The sequence below is a fragment of the Oncorhynchus mykiss genome, chromosome 12 (assembly GCF_013265735.2).
Source record: "Oncorhynchus mykiss isolate Arlee chromosome 12, USDA_OmykA_1.1, whole genome shotgun sequence".
NCBI lineage: Eukaryota > Metazoa > Chordata > Actinopteri > Salmoniformes > Salmonidae > Oncorhynchus > Oncorhynchus mykiss.
Window position 1 is genome coordinate 13,427,148 of NC_048576.1, and position 20,865 is coordinate 13,448,012.

Below are 20,865 nucleotides of genomic sequence, written 5' to 3' on the forward strand. Positions count from 1 at the left end.
GTAAGCCTACACGAAACACAGCCCTTATTTTAAGAGTTCCTAAAATCCCCTATGGGAACAATGAATGGTGGAAAAACGTTTATCCTTTCTGATCACTAGGAGCAATTTGTATTCAGTGGTGTACTGCAGTTTCTGTGGACCCCCTGCAAGATCGGAGTTCGTGCCCCTCCCAACCTAAAAAAAACGAACAGATTTAATGCGTCAGCCACTCAATAACAAAGTAAGTATAATTTGAAAGTGTATAAATTCCAGCTAAATACTGTATATAACTATAGATAGTACACTGTATATATACTATATATAAACAATCCTATTGTGTTCTTTGAAATACATTTTCTTTCGTATTAATGTTAAGACCTTCATAAACACAATCAAATACTTTTTGAGATAGCATATATTAAATGTAATTATTATTAGACTGTTAGAATGTTGACACACCCCAAAAGGTAGGGCCCGAGCCTGAATTGGTATGGTTGGAGGCCCGGTGTGGTGACAATGATGGTTTCTGGGAACTGATGGCTTTTAGTTGAAGCTAGATGGAGTGCAGCATTTTAGCCTAACCCTAACCAAAAATGATATGGTCTGGCCTAACCTACCCATATCAATTGGACAACATAAACACTTGGCTTGCTACAGGTGGAAATTCTAAAAGTTTTATGAAGGACATGGAAGGGTTACTTTCAAAATTATTAATTTACAACAACAACTTGATGGGAGGCAGACCCCTAGAGCTCCCTACGTTGTGTGGGCGTGTGGTACGCCAATATTTGTATTGTCTCAAGCACTGAGCACATTTCAGGTCTGCTGAGCGCAAACTTGAACCTTGTGAAATTTCTATGCAACTTCCGGCACATTTACTGTGAACACTGAGGTTGTACCCACTTTAATGTATTGTTTTAACTGGGGCCAATTAGGCTACTGTGGAATTTGATCATAATGTAGGTAGGCCTACCAGAGTGGCCTACTATAAAAAAACAATGGAGAAAATGCTTTACATTGCATTTTAATATAAAAATAGCAGTTCTATCATTCAGCCTACGGTAGCAGCCAATGTGTGGTGTTCAATGTAGGCCTACATTCCATGAGACTTTTGAAAAAACATGCAGGGCTTGACATTAACCTGTTAATGCACTTGTCCTTCAGACAAAGTGACTGAAAATGTTGTTGTGTTATTTGACGCAAGAAATCACTTTACAAAATTAAATTCATTATTATTCCCATACCATTATTACAGAGAACCAGACAAATTATGCTACCCTCTGCCTATTGGCTACTTAGCTTATTCAAGCCTTTCTCAAAATACAACATTGCCCCTTTAAGACAAAGAAAAAACCTCCTTAATGGACTCACTTTTCAAATATGGCTAGAAATGTACAAGGTAGGAAGCAATCACTCCCACATTGCTGACTACAAATTAGTTTTAACTGGGTTAATAACTCACTAACTAGCAAAGAATATGAACAAATATACACACCTGGCTACATGCAACTCTTGCTTTGATTTCAAAACAAGCCATTATAATCCTGACACTCATGTTGTAAAACAGTCCAGTTCCAAGTGAACGGCACAAATCCATATATGGCAATGGTCTATTTGCATATAGTTAGTTTTGCATACTAAGTCTTGCATAGTTCGTTTTCTTTCGGGTATGTTGCGTTGAAAGTGTCTAATATTGCGTTGATTCGATCACCATTCCCACATTAAAGGGAAACGTTGACTTGATTGTGTTAACTAATGGGGAAAACTCAAGAAAGTTGAGTAAAATTCAATCTCGTGCTTCTCTGTGCTGGTTTTTCTTCTGCGCTGCAGTCCATGGGGAGCTGCGCAGGCCCCGGTAGTTTAGAGGGAACATTGGATTCAAGTATTGTGTTTACAAGACTTATTATTTTCTAAGACAAGAGACAACATGTTAGACTTCTTTTATCATAATACACTTCATGCGGTGAAATATGAAAAAAAGAGACACGGCACAAGCTTCCCGTTTCCATGGCGACGTTGTCACACAACCTGCTTGCTGCAGAAACCAGACAGCTGTCGCTAAGCTAACCTCTGTGTTTCATTGTAACTTCATAGCAAATATGGAGTTCACAGGGAGCAGTTACACTGGAGCCTTCAAGAATGGCAGGTAAATTAATTTTAAAAAATTGCCGTAGGCCAGTTTGCAAAACTTCTATGTGTCAAAGTGTAATGTGACATAACGTTAGCTAGCTTACTTTAGCAGTAGTGGGTAGCTAGCTAGCTTGCACCAGTTCTGGCACAAGTTGAAGTCCAATGTTCTTCTCATCTCACCATTGGTGAATTAGCTATGTCCTTTGTTCTGTTCCTCAGGATGGAGGGAGAAGGAGAGTATAAATTCCCCACAGAGACTAGATATGTTGGGGATATGAAGGATGGCATGTTCCATGGAAAAGGTGTTCTCTATTTTCCAAATGGAAGCAAATATGAAGGAACTTGGGAGAAAGGGATATCCAAACAGGTGTGGAGCATACTTTCTGTGATTGTGTGTGTGTGTGTGTGCACCTTCATGCCTGTGTAGGTCTGTGTGTGTGTGTGTGTGTGTGTGTGTGTGGTGTGTGTGTGTGTGTTTCACATTGGTTATAGTGGCCATTACATCTGGTCCCCTTTAGCAATCATTCACATTCATTGTCGCAGTTATTCCGTTTCCATACCTCTCCTCCAACATGTGCTCTCTGCATGTTCCACACAGGAAAAACATTCCTTTTTGGTCAACCGTTCATTCATGCGTATCTCAGCCATAATAGTAACCAGTTCGATTATTATCATGATTACTGCGGTCCATTAGACATGATCTAGGTTTAGCAAGCCCATGACCAAACACACCTCACTCCGATCCAGCTCAGACCTCTCTTTGTTTCATGGTAAAAACTCCACAGGATATGAAACATAGATCTCTCAACAAAGGATGCACTATTAAAGACTATTCAACCATATTGACATACTTAGGCCTATGTTGTGGTGAAATGTAATTCCCCAATCCAAACAGAATTGAAGTGGTGAAAAGTTTGTCTGTTTTTTTCCCCCTAATATCCCTTATTTGCCATTAGATACAAGTTTCAAAGTTATGACTAAATAACAACAGTTATGTTGCAGGATACTACAGTGTTTCATCCACAGGGAAAGTATACCTTCTCTGATGGGCTTGAGTACCAGGAGAAGGACTGGGACTTCTGTGATGGTTATGACAGACAGTTCTACACTGAGAGGTGCAATGGACTCAAACCTGCAGGTAAAACATGCACTTCTTCTTTTTTAATGAAAATCGTCCTTTTTACAAGCAGACTAAATCGTAAAGTAATAGGATAATAATCTATTCAGTTTCAATAACCTTAGCAATGGGATAGAACATACAGTGCCTTGCGAAAGTATTCGGCCCCCTTGAACTTTGCGACCTTTTGCCACATTTCAGGCTTCAAACATAAAGATATAAAACTGTATTTTTTTGTGAAGAATCAACGACAAGTGGGACACAATCATGAAGTGGAACGACATTTATTGGATATTTCAAACTTTTTTAACAAATCAAAAACTGAAGAATTGGGCGTGCAAAATTATTCAGCCCCTTTACTTTCAGTGCAGCAAACTCTCTCCAGAAGTTCAGTGAGGATCTCTGAATGATCCAATGTTGACCTAAATGACTAATGATGATAAATACAATCCACCTGTGTGTAATCAAGTCTCCGTATAAATGCACCTGCACTGTGATAGTCTCAGAGGTCCGTTAAAAGCGCAGAGAGCATCATGAAGAACAAGGAACACACCAGGCAGGTCCGAGATACTGTTGTGAAGAAGTTTAAAGCCGGATTTTGATACAAAAAGATTTCCCAAGCTTTAAACATCCCAAGGAGCACTGTGCAAGCGATAATATTGAAATGGAAGGAGTATCAGACCACTGCAAATCTACCAAGACCTGGCCGTCCCTCTAAACTTTCAGCTCATACAAGGAGAAGACTGATCAGAGATGCAGCCAAGAGGCCCATGATCACTCTGGATGAACTGCAGAGATCTACAGCTGAGGTGGGAGACTCTGTCCATAGGACAACAATCAGTCGTATATTGCACAAATCTGGCCTTTATGGAAGAGTGGCAAGAAGAAAGCCATTTCTTAAAGATATCCATAAAAAGTGTTGTTTAAAGTTTGCCACAAGCCACCTGGGAGACACACCAAACATGTGGAAGAAGGTGCTCTGGTCAGATGAAACCAAAATTGAACTTTTTGGCAACAATGCAAAACGTTATGTTTGGCGTAAAAGCAACACAGCTGAACACACCATCCCCACTGTCAAACATGGTGGTGGCAGCATCATGGTTTGGGCCTGCTTTTCTTCAGCAGGGACAGGGAAGATGGTTAAAATTGATGGGAAGATGGATGGAGCCAAATACAGGACCATTCTGGAAGAGAACCTGATGCAGTCTGCAAAAGACCTGAGACTGGGACGGAGATTTGTCTTCCAACAAGACAATGATCCAAAACATAAAACAAAATCTACAATGGAATGGTTCAAAAATAAACATATCCAGGTGTTAGAATGGCCAAGTCAAAGTCCAGACCTGAATCCAATCGAGAATCTGTGGAATGAACTGAAAACTGCTGTTCACAAATGCTCTCCATCCAACCTCACTGAGCTCGAGCTGTTTTGCAAGGAGGAATGGGAAAAAATGTCAGTCTCTCAATGTGCAAAACTGATAGAGACATACCCCAAGCGACTTACAGCTGTAATCGCAGCAAAAGGTGGCGCTACAAAGTATTAACTTAAGGGGGCTGAATAATTTTGCACGCCCAATTTTTCAGTTTTTGATTTGTTAAAAAGGTTTGAAATATCCAATAAATGTCGTTCCACTTCATGATTGTGTCCCACTTGTTGTTGATTCTTTACAAAAAAATACAGTTTTATATCTTTATGTTTGAAGCCTGAAATGTGGCAAAAGGTCGCAAAGTTCAAGGGGGCCGAAGGCACTGTATTATCTCAATGGTTTTTACCACAATCTGTATGTTTTGTCAAATTCAGTCACCTTGTTTTTTGTTGTTTGTCTCAGGACTTGACCAGTCACTGACTCTCTGTCTATCTGTCCTGGCAGGGGAGTCTCAGCTGACAGACCTGGACCCGCCGCGTGTCATCCCAGATGGCTGCTATGACTGTGGGGACGGCTTCTACGACCCCAACACCAGGGTTATCACTGACTATGAGCATCAATTCCTGAGGAACGCAGGTGAGCAGAGACTGTTGGAGCTCACTTCAAGGTTTTGACACTGAGTGTGAAAACAGATCCAGGCGTATTGTATCACATATATTTCTGACCTCCGGCTCATTTGAATGCGCAGTAACCTCCAATTTTCCAGTACTGAGTTTGACTTTGTCTTTTATCTTAACTTATCATATTTTTGGGCCTCATTCCTTTATCACAGGGGTGCAACTTTGGTTTTAGAAGTGGGGGGGACATAACTTTATTTATTTATATATATATTTTAAATCCAGTTGGATAAACACCCCAAACAGGTTACCCAACCACTCAGAGGCGTCCACATGGCCCTAAAGCACACAGTTTCCTTGTTTTGTATCACATTCCAATGATAAAACTGGGGGGGACAAAAATGCAATTTTAGAATGTAGTACAAAACGAGGCAACGGTGTGCCTCGTCCCCAGCGAAAGTTGCACCCCTGCTTTATTATAATGTTCAGGGCAATTATTATCCCATCAGTAAACTCTGGTCACCTGGGAAACATTTGATATTAAAAACTGATAAAATACTATAAACGGATTACCCATATTCTCTAATGTAAGATTATTTCAGCCAGATACTTTGCTGAGGCAGCCTTATTACCCTATAACTCATCATCTGTAGTCCTCTCAGCCAAGCATGCCTCTCCACTGCAGTCATTTTAGTTTTGTTTTCAAAGGGAAAATTTTAAACACATTTTTTCCACCCATTGAGTGCCCGATGTGGGATCTTTGATTTGAAGGCAACGAGGTCTGTCAGGTTTTGAGATAGGAATTCCAATAGCCGTGCCAGTTTTTCATAGTTTTTGCATCACCAGACAATGTCATGGATTACGAACGGTTATGGATCTAATCGTCTCTCTGTGAATGGGATGGATGGGGGTGTATCTATGGGAGACAGCTTAGCTGTGATGTCATCGTCTGTCTTGTGAAATAATAGCCACACTATATTCTATTTCTTGCCATAGGTTGCAGCTAAGCCGGCATTATTTGGAAACAGTGAGTGTATAGGCTTAGACTATATACACACATAAAATGCTAAATATGATATGAAAGTGTATATTTATGACTGCCTTTGATCAGCCTGCCACAAACACAGGTGTGTGTATGTGGATGATCACTGACTGACTCAGGGGTTTAGGACTTACTAGTGGTCCCAGATTTACTAGAGGTCCTAGTCAGGCCATGACATTCCGGCAATGGTTTAGGATGTACTAATGGTCCCAGCCAGACCATGACAGGCAGGCAGTGGTTTAGGATGTACTAGTGGTTCCAGCTAGACCATGACAGGCAGGCAGTGGTTTAGGATGTACTAGTGGTTCCAGCCAGACCATGACAGGCAGGCAGTGGTTTAGGATGTACTAGTGGTTCCAGCCAGACCATGACAGGCAGGCAGTGGTTTAGGATGTACTAGTGGTTCCAGCCAGACCATGACAGACAGGCAGTGGTTTAGGATGTACTAGTGGTCCCAGCCAGACCATGACAGGCAGGCAGTGGTTTAGGATGTACTAGAGGTCCCGGCCAGACCATGACAGGCAGGCAGTGGTTTAGGATGTACTAGAGGTCCCGGCCAGACCATGACAGGCAGGCAGTGGTTTAGGATGTACTAGTGGTCCCAGCCAGACCATGACAGGCAGGCAGTGGTTTAGGATGTACTAGTGGTCCCAGCCAGACCATGACAGACAGGCAGTGGTTTAGGATGTACTAGTGGTTCCAGCCAGATCATGACAGACAGGCAGTGGTGTATGATGTACTAGCCAGACTATAGTTTGGTAAACCCTGTCTAGAGTAACTATACGCAACATGATACAGATGAGTGTCCTCATATTAATCACTGCTTGATCCGGAGCATGCAAATCTCATTTATGTATATAGACAACAGACAGACAAAAACAGACAAAGAGATGCATATCCTGAACAGATGTCCTGAACATGTGCAATAAGAAATATGTTCAGATTTTTTCCTTCATAACAGTTCTGGTATTGACCAATGAAACGGAGGGGAGGAAGGTAGTGTTGAAGGAGAAAAGAGGAGGAGCTGTAAAATACAGTTGTTCCAATCATTGGATTCAGATTAATTTGGTGTCTGCTGTTTGTACTGCGTATTGGTAGGGCATTTTTCTACAGGAAATCTTTGATTGATTTAGCAGTATACCGTAGACGGCCTTGGGTATTACAGCTACTATCAGGAATGAAATGTCAGCCATTCAAAACCACCATTATAAACTGGGTGGTTCGAGCCCAGAATGCTGATTGTCTGAAAGCATACCACGGGTATGACAAAACATGTATTTTTACTGTTCTAATTATGTTGGTAACCAGTTTATAATAGCAATAAGGCACCTCAGGGGTTTGTGGAAAGACATTCCTTTTCCACATTGCATCGTGCCTAATAACAGCACTTAACTGTGGTATATTGGCCATATTGGACATATATGTATTGCTTTAATATACCCCTCAGATCCATTATCTTGATGCTCCATTTCTGTTAGCCCTTACTTAGGAACTAATATAGTGAAGAATTTAAAATGAAATATGCATATAAGCTTTCAATAGACAGCCAGTGTGTGTGAGGAACCGCACGCACAAGAAGGATCATTGGGCCTCGTCACATCACGTGACGAGGAACACTGTGTCCTCTTGATCTATGTTAATAATCTCTGAGAGGTTGAAGGTATGTCTGTCAAAATGGGTGTGAAGACAGAATTTAATGCCAATGGCTTCCATCCAGGAAGGAGAAGAGCAGAGGGCCCCGGCACTAACTGGACATTGAGAGGAACTGCTCTCCCTGTGGGGACCATGTGTTTTGAAGAGGAGAGGAAAGAGTGCAGTCACCGCTGTGGAAGAGGACAGAAGAAGGGATGTGTGCGGGGGGAAGGGGGAGCGGAGCAGGGCCCTCAGACCAGAGCGATGCTGGGCCAGGCAGGGAGGGTCAGGGAAGTGCCCAGGCTTTGGGCCAAGACATGAAAAGAAGCACAAAAGCAGATGGAAGGAAGAAGCCGTGAGGAAGAATCTCTGAGTCTTCACAGCAGCAGCCCAGCTGAGGAAAGATGAGGTGAAACGGGTCATCTGGACTAGACCCAACCCCTCTGAGGTCGGTCCAGTCGGGGGAGTGGAGTCGTGGCGCGGGTGGAAGTAAGGTGTGTCTTACTTCCACCACCTTCCTGCCAACCAACGCCACATGGAGCCCACTGCTGCCTGATCAACTGACATGCTTGAATTTCTCCAGCTATACAAGAGCTCTTATGGAGCAGCTTTTTAATTCCAGAGATACATAGAGTGCATCATCCATCACACAATATACACTACAAACTGAACAGAGTCAATAGTGGAATACAGGAACAGATTGAGCTGATACACACTACATCTCTGCAGTCTTATCAGCACAAAACTAACTATCTGTAATGTAAAGTACTTAAGTAAAAATACTTTAAAGTGCTACAGAAGTAGTTTTGGGGGGTATCTGTACTTTTTCTACATCCATAAAGAAAATCATGTACTTTTTAGTCCAAACATTTTCCCTGACACACAAAAGTCCTCGTTACATTTTGCATGGCTGGCAGGAAAATGGTCCAATTCACGCACTTATCAAGAGAACATCCCTGGTCATCGCAATTGCCTCTGATCTCATTAAACACAAATGCTTTGTTTATAAATTGTGTGTTGGAGTGTGCCCCTGGCTATCCATAAATAGAAAAAATTAAATGGTACCGTTTGGTTTGTTTAATATAGAGCATTTGAAATGATTTATAATTTTACTTTTACTTTCAACACTTAAGTATGTTTTAGCAAAATTACATTTACTTTTGATACTTAAGTATATTTAAAACCAAATACTTTTAGACTTTTACTCAAGTAGTATTTTACTGGGTGACTACCCTTTTTACCTGAGTAATTTTCTATTTAGCTATCTTTACTCAAGTATGACAATTGGGTACTTTTTCCACCACTGGTATTTATCTGTCTGTCTGTAATTGTCTGTTGTTCGCCCTGGCATCGAGCAGGAGCAGCCCTACAAGTGGTCAGGAACCCTATTGCCACATTGTTTGTTGCAGTTTCCTGTTTCTGGAATAACTTATTTTGAAAGTCGTAAGGGTTCACATTCAAAACATCCCTCTGCCAAGGAAAACAGCCTTGGTTTGAGCTACTGCCACTTGGTTGTGAGTCGAGGTGTGTTCCCAAAATGGCACCCCTATTCACTATATAGTGCACTACTTTTGACCGGAGCCTGATGGGGGCTTGTGCCATTTGGGACGCAGACAAGCGGAAGCCTTTTCAAGCAGATACAATCAGCGTATTCATGTTTACTGTATTATCACTGGGTACAGGTCAGTGGCTTCATATTCACTGTAATATCACTGGGTACAAGTCAGTGTCTTCATATTTACTGTAATATCACTGGGTACAGGTCAGTGTCTTCATATTTACTGTAATATCACTGGGTACAAGTCAGTGTCTTCATATTCACTGTAATATCGCTGAGTACAGGTCAGTGTCTTCATATTCACTGTAATATCACTGGGTTCAGGTCAATGTCTCCATATTCACTGTAATATCACTGGGTTCAGGTCAGTGTCTTCATATTCACTGTAATATCACTGGGTTCAGGTCAGTGTCTCCATATTCACTGTAATATCACTGGGTTCAGGTTATCATGGTTATTTTTACTGTAATATCACTGGGTACAGGTCAGTGTCTTCATATTTACTGTAATATCACTGAGTTTAGGCCAGTTTCTTCATATTTAATGTAATATCACTGGGTACAGGTCAGTGTCTTCATATTACAGCATATGTAGCACATATGAACATGTGTGAATTCTATCTCATTACCATAAGCGCTCGGAGAAACGGAAGGCCTAATTGCAGTTCTATAAGACCTCGCAACAGGCAGAAACCGGTGCAGTGGTATTAATTGGTTTAAAATAGTGATGAAATGACCTTCTTGACGCTGACCTCCGTTTGTTGAGAAGGGGGAGGCAACACAACGCGACAAAAAGGGTGGATAGGCTGTTTATCGCATGCAGTTACCGTGGTGCATGGAGCAGACCGTGGCCCGTTCGCAACTGTGATTTCTATTTCTGAACGCGCGCGCCAGGTAGAGTGGCGAGAGAGGCGACTTGGAGTGGCTGGGGCTATCGCAGGCAATTACAAACAATCAGGCTAGAGCTTCAGACCTGTGCCCAACAATGGGCCCAGCGCACACTGTTCCCCCAGATGAGCTCTCAAGTGTGTGCAGCTGCGACGCTTCGATTCAGTCCCAGCAGAGATGCTACCTCTTGCTCTGCAATTATCAAGTAATTTCAGTTTTAACTATGAAAAACACTATATTATCCGCAGTTTTGGTAGTCGAGTCATCCTTGTTAAAATTGTCGTTCATTTTTTTGGTGATTTATTGGTGGTTGAAGTACCACTAAGAAGTTATTTTCTCCTAATTGTTACCCTGATTTTTCACTGAGATGTAAATCGTTATTGAGTTGAATGTGTCCATTTCAAAAGCTCTGATATAATTATATGCATCCAGTCCAGTGTCCTTTTTCGTCTTCCTCGATCACATTTTAACATTACAATTTTAATGAACTATTAGAATAAGTTATTTCTTTATACCCTTTCAGTTAGAATAATTGTGTGTTTAAAACGTGTTTTAAAAGGTTGTTGCTTTATTCTGACCTTCGTGGTCTTACTTGATTATTCTGAAAATCTATTTATTTTCCTGCAGATGACTATGAACGGGAGTGGATTGTGTCCACTTGTCGGAAGAGCTGGGATGAGATCGTTGGACATTCACCTGACAACTAGGCGGAATTTCAGAACTGGACATTGAGTTGAGGGGCCTGAGCAGCTGCTGATTTAAAGGCAGCTAATTTATGGAATGTTTAACTGTATAGGCTACCTGTGAATCATATTTTGTGAAATATGGAATATTACACATTTTCGTTATATATATGATTTTAACAGATGCATAAAAACATCGGTAGGTTTATTTCAGATGCACAAAAACACAGCGAAACGCATGTAATGTAGCCAGCCTATACTGAAATGTGATAAAGTCTAGATCGAAAAAGATGCTAATGCTTCAAACATGTTCATGCAGAATGAGGAAAAAAAACATTTTGGATTTGTAACTTGTAAAGCCATTTGTTTACGTGTAATGTTTGTCCTTAATTCTCTGCATGGTGCTGCCTGTGTAATCAGTGTCAGATTGTTCTCTCAAGTGTCCTGAAAGACTCTGCAGGTAGCAAGCAGCCTAATGGATGCAAATCAACATGAGATGACTTCCTGTTATACGTGCAATATATGCAGTTGCTATAGGTTTTGTTCTAGTTGTAGTCTTATATTGATATATATCTTGTCTGTCTCTACAAAAACACACCAATGTAAAAACCCTCAAAATCGAACATGCATTCAACTATAGAAATATGCAAAGAAATCTCAATATAAGCTCCGATAATTGTATTTTCTACTATAATGCTGTTTTTTTTGGGGGGGGGGGATATTTCTGTAGTTTTATGCATGTTCGATTTTGAGGGTTTTACATTTGTGTGTGTTTTTGTACAGACAGACAAGCTTATATTCTGAGTGAGACGTTATGTCTGCCTCAGCGAGAGCTGCCCTTTGAAACAGAACCCAGAATAGGGGATCAATCTCATGATGCAGCCTGACAGTGACTTCCTGTCTGTGATGGCGCTCCGCTGGGCTCGCGGGAGGAATCAGCAGCAGAGCCGTGGAGAAAGAGAGGAGAGGGGAGTAATTACTGCACACACTGACCCATGAAGCGCTCACTAGCACAGCCATCGGCCTGTGATTGCTTCCTACCCCGCGCCGGGCACACCCGCACGCACACAACCAGGCAAACCCAGGTTTAAGGAAAATTCAAACACACCAGAATAACTCCGAGGCCTATACAAATGTACAATGAATGATGCATATAGCGTAACATGTGCAGACACGGTTATCCAGCAGGATCACTTAACCTTGACCACGGATTTCATATTTCAAGATCTATTTTTAAATTGGCACCTCTGCGTGTGCGTGCGTGTGTCCTTTATTGATTGTTTGGGATAAGGAGGTTAAAGTGCTTCTTGCATCAAATTGTTGTGGTCCTACTGAAATTATTTTTAAAAAATACAAATTTCGCATTTTAAAGTCAATTTTATTGCATTTAGTACACAAAACACAGTCAATCAAATAAACCTTTGTTTCATTTTTAATAAAACAATACTATTTTGACATTTTCTGAGAAAAAAAGTGCTTACAGACTATTGTCTCAATAAATACAAGAACATTGAAGTCTTGTCTCCCTTAGTCCCTTCGTAAACACAGGATCCTATTCCTCACTGACTCCACTCCACAGCCAAGACACAAAGTTACAGTTTCACACAACCTCCCTCTACCCTGCCAGTCAGGCTGGCCAGCCACAGACGTCTATATACATATCATATCCCCAGTCCGCTAACTGTCACTGTACCACATCTCCATTTCAACCCATAGAAGTGAAGCACACAGGCTGGACCACTGTAGAAGATAAAAGCTGACGGACATGGATCCTGCACAGACATAAACACTAAATTGCTGACAAAACAGCTGTTTAAACATGTAATGTGACATGTATCGGTCTTTCAGTCCTTAACCACTGGGGGAAGACTTATCTGTTTATACATTGCAGATCTACCTCTCTCAAACACAATGTGATTGTTCAACATTTAAAAGAGTTATGTTCATTTCAAAAGTCCCACACGGGTGTTACAGTAATAAAATCATCATTTTAGACAACTACAATTTGGAGCTTCAAATGATTGAACTGTCCATAACAATAGATTGTAATGTATTTTTGCACAAGAGCATTGGAAATTCAAATCACACCAAATAAATCATATTTCAATATTTTCACCAGTACAGATTGAAAGTTACACCTTTCCCCAAAAAAAGGTGTAATAAAAAATGATCCTAATAAATGTGTTTTTTTCTCTCTGTGAATTTGAGTGTTTTACCTCAGCTGCTTGAAAATGATTGATAATTCAAAACAACCAAATGACGGTTTTCTCATCATGTAGAAGATAAGGCACACAATCTATCCTCATCTGAGGCTCATATCCTTTACAGAAGGCTGCTGATGACAATGTATTAAAGGGACATTTAAAATGTATATTCCATCCTCTCCAGCACATTATATAAAATTGCACATTTCTATGTTTTGTAGTAAAAAAAAAAAGATAGAGGGAAATAAGTGATACCAATGACATCATCACTGTGCATCGTGTAATTTTAACCAATTATGAGTAGGCATTGCCCACTAATCGTCTACTAATTGGTTGATGATGTCATTGGAAACACTTCCTCTACACACCTCATTTTTTACTACAAAACATAGAAACGCGCACTTTTCACATACAGTTGAAGTCGGAAGTTTACATACACCTTGGCCAAATACATTTAAACTCAGTTTTTCACAATTCATGACATTTAATCCTAGTCAAAATTCCCTGTCTTTGGTCAGTTAGGATCACCACTTTATTTTAATAATGTGAAATGTCAGAATAATAGTAGAGAGAATGATTTCTTTCAGCTTTTATTTCTTTCATCACATTCCCAGTGAGTCAGAAGTTTACATACACTCAATTAGTATTTGGTAGCATTGCCTTTAAATTGTTTAACTTGGGTCAAATGTTTCAGGTAGCCTTCCACAAGCTTCCCACAATAAGTTGGGTGAATTTTGGCCCATTCCTCCAGACAGAGCTGGTGTTACCAAGTCAGGCTTGTAGGCCTCCTTGCTCGCACACGCTTTTTCAGTTCTGCCCACAAATTGTCTATAGGATTGAGGTCAGGGCTTTGTGATGGCCACTCCAATACCTTGACTTTGTTGTCCTTAAGCCATTTTGTCACAACTTTGGAAGTATGCCTGGGGTCATTGTCCATTTGGAAGACCCATTTGCGACCAAGCTTTAACTTCCTGACTGATGTCTTGAGATGTTGCTTCAATATGTCCACATAATTTTCTTTCCTCATGTCGCCATCTATTTTGTGAAGTGCACCAATCCCTCCTGCAGCAAAGCACCCCCACAACTTGATGCTGCCACCCCCGTGCTTCACGGTTGGGATGGTGTTCTTCGGCTTGCAAGCCTCCCCATTTTTCCTCCAAACATATAACTGCGTACTATTGTGTGTACAGAACAACATGGTACCTTCAGGCGTTTGGAAATTGCTCCCAAGGATGAACCAGACTTGTGGAGGTCTACAATTTTTTTTCTGAGGTCTTGGCTGATTTCTTTTGATTTTCCCATTATGTCAAGCAAAGAGGCACTGAGTTTGAAGGTAGGCCTTGAAATACATCCACAGGTACACCTCCAATTGACTCAAATGATGTCAATTAGCCTAACAGAAGCTTCTAAAGCTATGACATTTTCTGGAATTTTCCAAGCTGTTTAAAGGCACAGTCAACTTAAGGTATGTAACCTTCTGACCCACTACAATTGTGATACAGTGAATTATAAGTGAAATAATCTGTCTAAACAATTGTTGGATATAGTTTGTTAACAAGACATTTGTGGAGTGGTTGAAAAACAAGTTTTAATGACTCCAACCTAAGTTTGTAAACTTCAGACTTTAACTGTATATTGATGTTGGGATGGTGCTGGAGTTTAAAAAAAAAAACATTTCCCTTTAACGAACAGCTGATTACCTGATGATTTCATACAACATCAATACTAACAACTGTGATTTAAAAATTCGTATTCGTTTTTAGTTCATAGCAGATTCCACACCTAAAACTGTCAGTTATTTTGCATTCCTTCATGGTATCATCACAGAGTGAAAGAGGAGGTTTCTTACCTCAGTGTCCCTTGCCCAATCCCTTGCCGTTTTTTTCTCCTCATGAGTAAATCTGACCACACATGAGGGTGTATTCCTGTTAGTCTGGTCCCATCACTCCCTTCAGAGGATGGAGAGAAGAGACGTTTCAGTCGATTTCTGCACGCACAGAGAGCTCATAGTCGAGTTGAATGTATCTTGACAGTGAATAAGTCCCAGTTAGGAAAAGGAAGGGCTCATGTCCTCCATGACAACAATAGGTGGAATATATAATCATGATCCTGTTCATAGAAAAAGAGTTCTCTCTCTCTCTCTCTCTCTCTCTCCGTCTGTCTGTGTCTCTGCCTCGGTCTCTCTCTGCCTCGGTCTCTCTCTGCCTCGGTCTCTCTCTGCCTCGGTCTCTCTCTGCCTCGGTCTCTCTCTGCTTCGGTCTCTCTCTGCCTCGGTCTCTTAGGCATCTTGAATCTTGATCCTCTCCGTAAGTCTTCATGTTTGACCTCTGGGGTCGAGTCGGCAAACGGAGGTTGCTGATAGGAGGTCAGGGGTGATGGCGGCAGCATCCGTTAGTTAGCGGCTGAGGGGTAGCTGGGACAGCGACATTGCTTGATGGGGGTTCAGGCTCTGTGTCGCTAGGACAGAGAATGGGTGGCCTGGTGGAAAAGAAGAGAGGGATATACATAAAATATCAAGACGGAGGAGCAGTAGAGGGACACACTTAACATATCAAGATGTAGGAGCAGTAGAGGGACACACTTAAAATATCAAGATGTAGGAGCAGTAGAGGGACATACTTAAAATATCAAGATGTAGGAGCAGTAGAGGGACATACTTAAAATATCAAGATGTAGGAGAAGTAGAGGGACACACTTAACATATCAAGATGTAGGAGCAGTAGAGGGACATACTTAAAATATCAAGATGTAGGAGCAGTAGAGGGACATACTTAAAATATCAAGATGTAGGAGAAGTAGAGGGACACACTTAAGCACAGTATTTGTATTATTGTTAGCGCTCGAGTGAGATTTCCAATGTGTTCATTACAAATGGCAAATAAACAGAAAACTTGGGACTTGAACTATTGACACAGCAAAACACGGTCAATAGTTCAAGTCTTAGAAAAAAGGCTCCCAAACGGGTTATTCGGCTGTCCAGACCCCTCCTCTGTGTCTCTCTTTATGTCTTCATCATGACCCTTTTTTTTTCTAACAGAGGAGACGTAAGGATGAAAGGACTGAAAAGACAGCCGGAAGACGAGGGCTTTGTGATGATGTAGTAGACAGACTAACCTATGTAACACTCACTGTCGATGTATCCGTGCAGGGCCACCATGCGCGCCCTCTCAGAACTTCCAAAGGGGGAGTAATGCAGGTCGTCAGGCAGTGAGGGGTGCATCCGGGACTGGGGGTGGCCTTGTGGGGGTCCGCTGTGCTGGGGGGTATGCTTTTTGTGTCTTGCTCTGCAGTTTTGAAACCAAACCTATGAAAATGCAATGTTACCAGCCGTGATGTGTCTGCAGCTATATTCTCAATGTTTTAGGACCATTATTCATGCACTAACTATGCCACCTAGCATACGCTGTTATCCAAAGCAACTCACAGTTGCTTTACAGTGCAATCGCTAGCATTGCTTTGAGACGGAGTAAACAGACAGTCACCTGTATGACTCTCCTGCTTAGACCAGTCATGTCTGCCAGTTTCTGCAGGGTCTGTGCATCGGGGTTGTTGTCCTGCGCAAACTGAGTCTGCATCACCTGGGAATTATAACAGAGTTTTACAAATGTATGACCTCCGTCGCTGTTATTTTTATTCTACATTAGCTAATTGTTCCGTATCAGCTTCCATTTTTCATATTACTGCAGAGATATACGACAGCGAGCCCATTGGAATGAATGAGACACCAAACCACATCTGACAATGTAACCAACAACGACCATTAGAAAGTTAATAAGACAGTGAAATCACTTTGTGAAGTCATGATCATTCACTATTGACTTACTATTAGAAAGAAAACTGAGGAGACAGGGACATGAGGGAACCTCTCTGTGACTAACCTGCAGCTGCTCAGCAGTGAAGGAGGTGCGTGCTCTCTTGGCAGGCTTGGGTTGGCTGTCCTGCTCTGACGGCACTGCCCCCTCCAGAGTGATGCCACTACCTGAGACACCACGGCACAGAGAGGGGGAGAATGAGAGGGAGAAACATCGAAAGAAAGAGACCAACAGAAAGGGACATGAGGCAAAAGCCATATTTAAAACCAGTGTTAACAGGGTTATACAGAGTGTTATAAAACTACATACAGTTGAAGTCAGAGGTTTACATACACCTTAGCCAAATACATTTAAACTCAGTTTTTCTCAATTCATGACATTTAATCCTAGTCAAAATTCCCTGTCTTTGGTCAGTTAGGATCACCACTTTATTTTAAGAATGTGAAATGTCAGAATAATAGTAGAGAGAAGGATTTCTTTCAGCTTTTATTTCTTTCATCACATTCCCTGTGGGTCAGAAGTTTACATACACTCAATTTGGTAGCATTGCCTTTAAATTGTTTAACTTGGGTCAAATGTTTCAGGTAGCCTTCCACAAGCTTCCCACAATAAGTTGGGTGAATTTTGGCCCATTCCTCCTGACTGAGCTGGTGTAACTGAGTCAGGCTTGTGGGCCTCCTTGCTCGCACACACTTTTTCAATTCAGCCCACAAATGTTCTATAGGAATGAGGTCAGGGCTTTGTGATGGCTACTCCAATACCTTGACTTTGTTGTCCTTAAGCCATTTTGTCACAACTTTGGAAGTATGCTTCGGGTCATTGTCCATTTGTGACCAAGCTTTAACTTCCTGACTGATGTCTTGAGATGTTGCTTCAATATAGCCGCATAATTTTCTTTCCTCATGATGCCATCTATTTTGTGAAGTGCACCAGTCCTTCCTGCAGCAAAGCACCCCCACAACATGATGATGCCACCCCCATGCTTCACGGTTGTGAAGGTGTTCTTCGGCTTGCAAGCATTCCCCTTTTTCCTCCAAACATAACAATGGTCATTACAGTTCTATTTTTGTTTCATCAGACCAGAGGACATTTCTCCAAAAAGTACAGTCTTTGTCCCCATGTGCAGTTGCAAACCGTAGTCTGGCTTTTTTATGGCGGTTTTGGAGCAGTGGTTTCTTCCTTGCTGAGAAGCCTTTCAGGTTATGTTGATAAAGGACTCGTTTTACTGTGGATATAGATACTTTTGTACCCGTTTCTTCCAGCATCTTCACAAGGTCCTTTGCTGTTGTTCTGGGATTGATTTGCACTTTTCGCACCAAAGTGCGTTGATCTCTAGGAGACAGAACGTGTCTTCTTCCCGAGTGGTATGATGACTGCGTGATCCCATGGAGTTTATACTTGCGTACTATTGTTTAATAGATGAACGTGGTACCTTCGGGTGTTTGGAAATTGCTCCCAAGGATGAACCAGACTTATGGAGGTATACAAAAACATTTTCTGAGGTCTTGGCTGATTTATTTAGATTTTCCCATGATGTCAAGCAAAGAGGCACTGAGTTTGAAGGTAGGCCTTGAAATACATCCATGGGTACACCTACAATTGACTCAAATTATGTAAATTAGCCTATCAGAAGCTTCTAAAGCCATTACATCATTTTCTGGAATTTTCCAAGCTGTTTGAAGGCACAGTCAACTTAGTGTATGTAAACTTCTGACCCACTGGAATTGTGATACAGTGAATTATAAGTGAAATAATCTGTCTGTAAACAATTGTTGGAAAAATGACTTGTGTCATGCACAAAGTAGATGTCTTAACCGACTTGCCAAACCTATAGGTTGTTAACAAGAAATTTGTGGAGTGGTTGAAAAAACGAGTTTTAATGACTCCAACCTAAGTGTATGTAAACTTCCGACTTCAACTGTACATGTAACAATATGACAGGGATTATACAGCTACATACATATAACCATACAGAAAATATATTGGAAAGGGACAACTACTGTACTATGTCAGAGAGCAGGATCTAGACTAGTTCTTAGCAGTGATATATATCTCTATACAGATATAAACAGTGCATTCGGAAAGTATTCAGCCCTCTTGACTTTTTCCACATTTTGTTACATTACAGCCTTGTTCTAAAATTGTTTCATAGTTTTTTCCCCCATTATCAATCTACACACAATACCCTATAATGACAAAGCAAAAACAGGTTTTAGACATTCACAAGTATTCAGAACCTTTACTCAGTACTTTGTTGAAGCACCTTTGGCAGCGATTACAGCCTCGAGTCTTCTTGGCACACACCTGCTTTTGTATATATCTTCTCTGCAGATCCTCTCAGGCTCTGCCAGGTTGGATGGGGAGTGTTGCTGCACATGTTCGAATCGGGTTCAAGTATGTGCTCTGGCTGGGCCACTCAAGGACATTCAGAGACTTGTCTTGAAGCCACTCCTGTGTTGTCTTGGTTGTGTGCTTGGGGTCGTTGTCCTGTTGGAAGGTGAACCTTCACCCTAGTCTGAGGTCCTGAGCACTCTGGAGCAGGTTTTCATCAAGGATCTCTCTGTACTTTGCTCCATTAATCTTTCCCTTGATCCTGACTAGTCTCCCAGTCCCTGCCGCTGAAAAACATCCCCACAGCATGATGCTGCCACCTCCATGCTTCACCTTAGGGATGGTGCCAGGTTTCCTCTGGATGTGACGCTTGGCATTAAGGCCAAATAGTTCAATCTTGGTTTCTTCAGACCAGAGAATATTGTTTCTCGTGGCCTGAGAGTCCTTTAGGTGCCTTTTGGCAAACTCCAAGCGGGCTGTCATGTGCCTTTTACTGAGGAGTGGCTTCCGTCTGGCCATTCTACCAAAAATATCTGATTGGTGGAGTGCTGCGGAGATGGTTGTCCTTCTGAAAGGTTTTCCCATCTCCACAGAGGAACTCTGGAGCTCTGTCTGAGTGACCATTGGGTTCTTGGTTGCCAACTCTAGGAAGAGTCTTGGTGGTTCCAAACTTCTTCCATTTAAGAATGATGGAGGCCACTGTGTTCTTGGGGACCCTCAATGCTGCAGAAATCAGAAAAATTCCCCAGATCTGTGCCTCGACACAATCCTGTCTCGGAGCTCTACGGACAATTCCTTCGACTTCATGGCTTGGTTTTTGCTCTGACATGCACTGTCAACTGTAGGGTCTTACAGGTGTGCGCCTTTCCAAATCATGTCAAATCAATTGAATTTGCCACAGGTGGACTCCAATCAAGTTGTAGAAACATTTCAAGGATGATCAATGGAAACAAGATGCACGTGAGCTCAATTTTGACTGTCATAGCAAAGGTCTGAATACTTATGTAAATAAGGTATTTCTCTTTTTTATTTTTTTAAACATTTGCAAACATTTCTGAAAAGCTGTTTTCACTTTGCCATTATGGGGTATTGTGTGTAGATTGATGAGGGAAAAACATATTTAATCCATTTCAGAATAAGGCTGTAACGTAACAACATGTGAGAAAGGGAAGGGATCTGAATACTTTCTGAATGCACTGGGTATCCAACACTTTAACAACATGACCTAGACTGACCAGGTGAATCCAGGTGAAAGCTATGATCCCTTATTGATGGCACTTGTTAAATCCGCTTCAATCAGTGAAGATGAAGGGGAGGAGACAGGTTGAAGAAGGATGTTTAAGCCTTGAGAACATTGAGACATGGATTGTGTATGTGTTCTATTCAGAGGGTGAATGGGAAAGACAAAACATTTAAGTATATATAAATATATACGACTAGGTAATAGAGCGCCCAATCACCACTCTCGGCAGCCCGTTTGAGGTTCTCCACCATGGTGTCGTAGTG

General features: G+C 41.5%; 2 protein-coding genes across 8 annotated transcripts in view; one reads left to right on the top strand and one right to left on the bottom strand.

The window, feature by feature from the left end:
* Nucleotides 1-1,804: 1,804 nt before the first annotated feature.
* LOC110536991 (MORN repeat-containing protein 5) lies at nucleotides 1,805-12,355 on the top strand. 2 transcript variants are annotated; one of them, XM_036936960.1, is made up of 5 exons: nucleotides 1,805-2,125; nucleotides 2,329-2,476; nucleotides 3,112-3,247; nucleotides 5,098-5,229; nucleotides 10,957-12,355. In XM_036936960.1, the coding sequence occupies exons 1-5, from the start codon at nucleotides 1,950-1,952 to the stop codon at nucleotides 11,034-11,036; spliced, it is 672 nt and encodes a 223-aa protein (XP_036792855.1). In that variant the 5' UTR covers nucleotides 1,805-1,949; the 3' UTR covers nucleotides 11,037-12,355. The 2 variants fall into 2 exon arrangements, with proteins under 2 accessions (XP_036792855.1, XP_021478348.2); XM_021622673.2 differs by having other exon boundaries at nucleotides 1,809-2,125; nucleotides 3,136-3,247.
* Nucleotides 12,356-15,368: 3,013 nt separating this feature from the next.
* Nucleotides 15,369-20,865, bottom strand: part of LOC110536992 (LIM/homeobox protein Lhx6) — a 24,363-nt gene continuing 18,866 nt past the window's right edge. For 3 of the 6 annotated variants that reach the window (XM_036936961.1, XM_036936962.1, XM_036936964.1), the window contains 5 exons: nucleotides 20,820-20,865; nucleotides 17,095-17,195; nucleotides 16,699-16,794; nucleotides 16,331-16,520; nucleotides 15,369-15,694 (listed from right to left, as the gene is read on the bottom strand). The exon at nucleotides 20,820-20,865 is cut by the window's right edge. In XM_036936961.1, the coding sequence (XP_036792856.1) occupies nucleotides 15,612-15,694; nucleotides 16,331-16,520; nucleotides 16,699-16,794; nucleotides 17,095-17,195; nucleotides 20,820-20,865 (516 nt within the window). In that variant the 3' untranslated portion in view covers nucleotides 15,369-15,611. The remainder of the gene's footprint in view (nucleotides 15,695-16,330; nucleotides 16,521-16,698; nucleotides 16,795-17,094; nucleotides 17,196-20,819) is intronic. The other 3 variants (XR_005034879.1, XR_005034878.1, XM_036936963.1) reach the window with 3 other exon arrangements.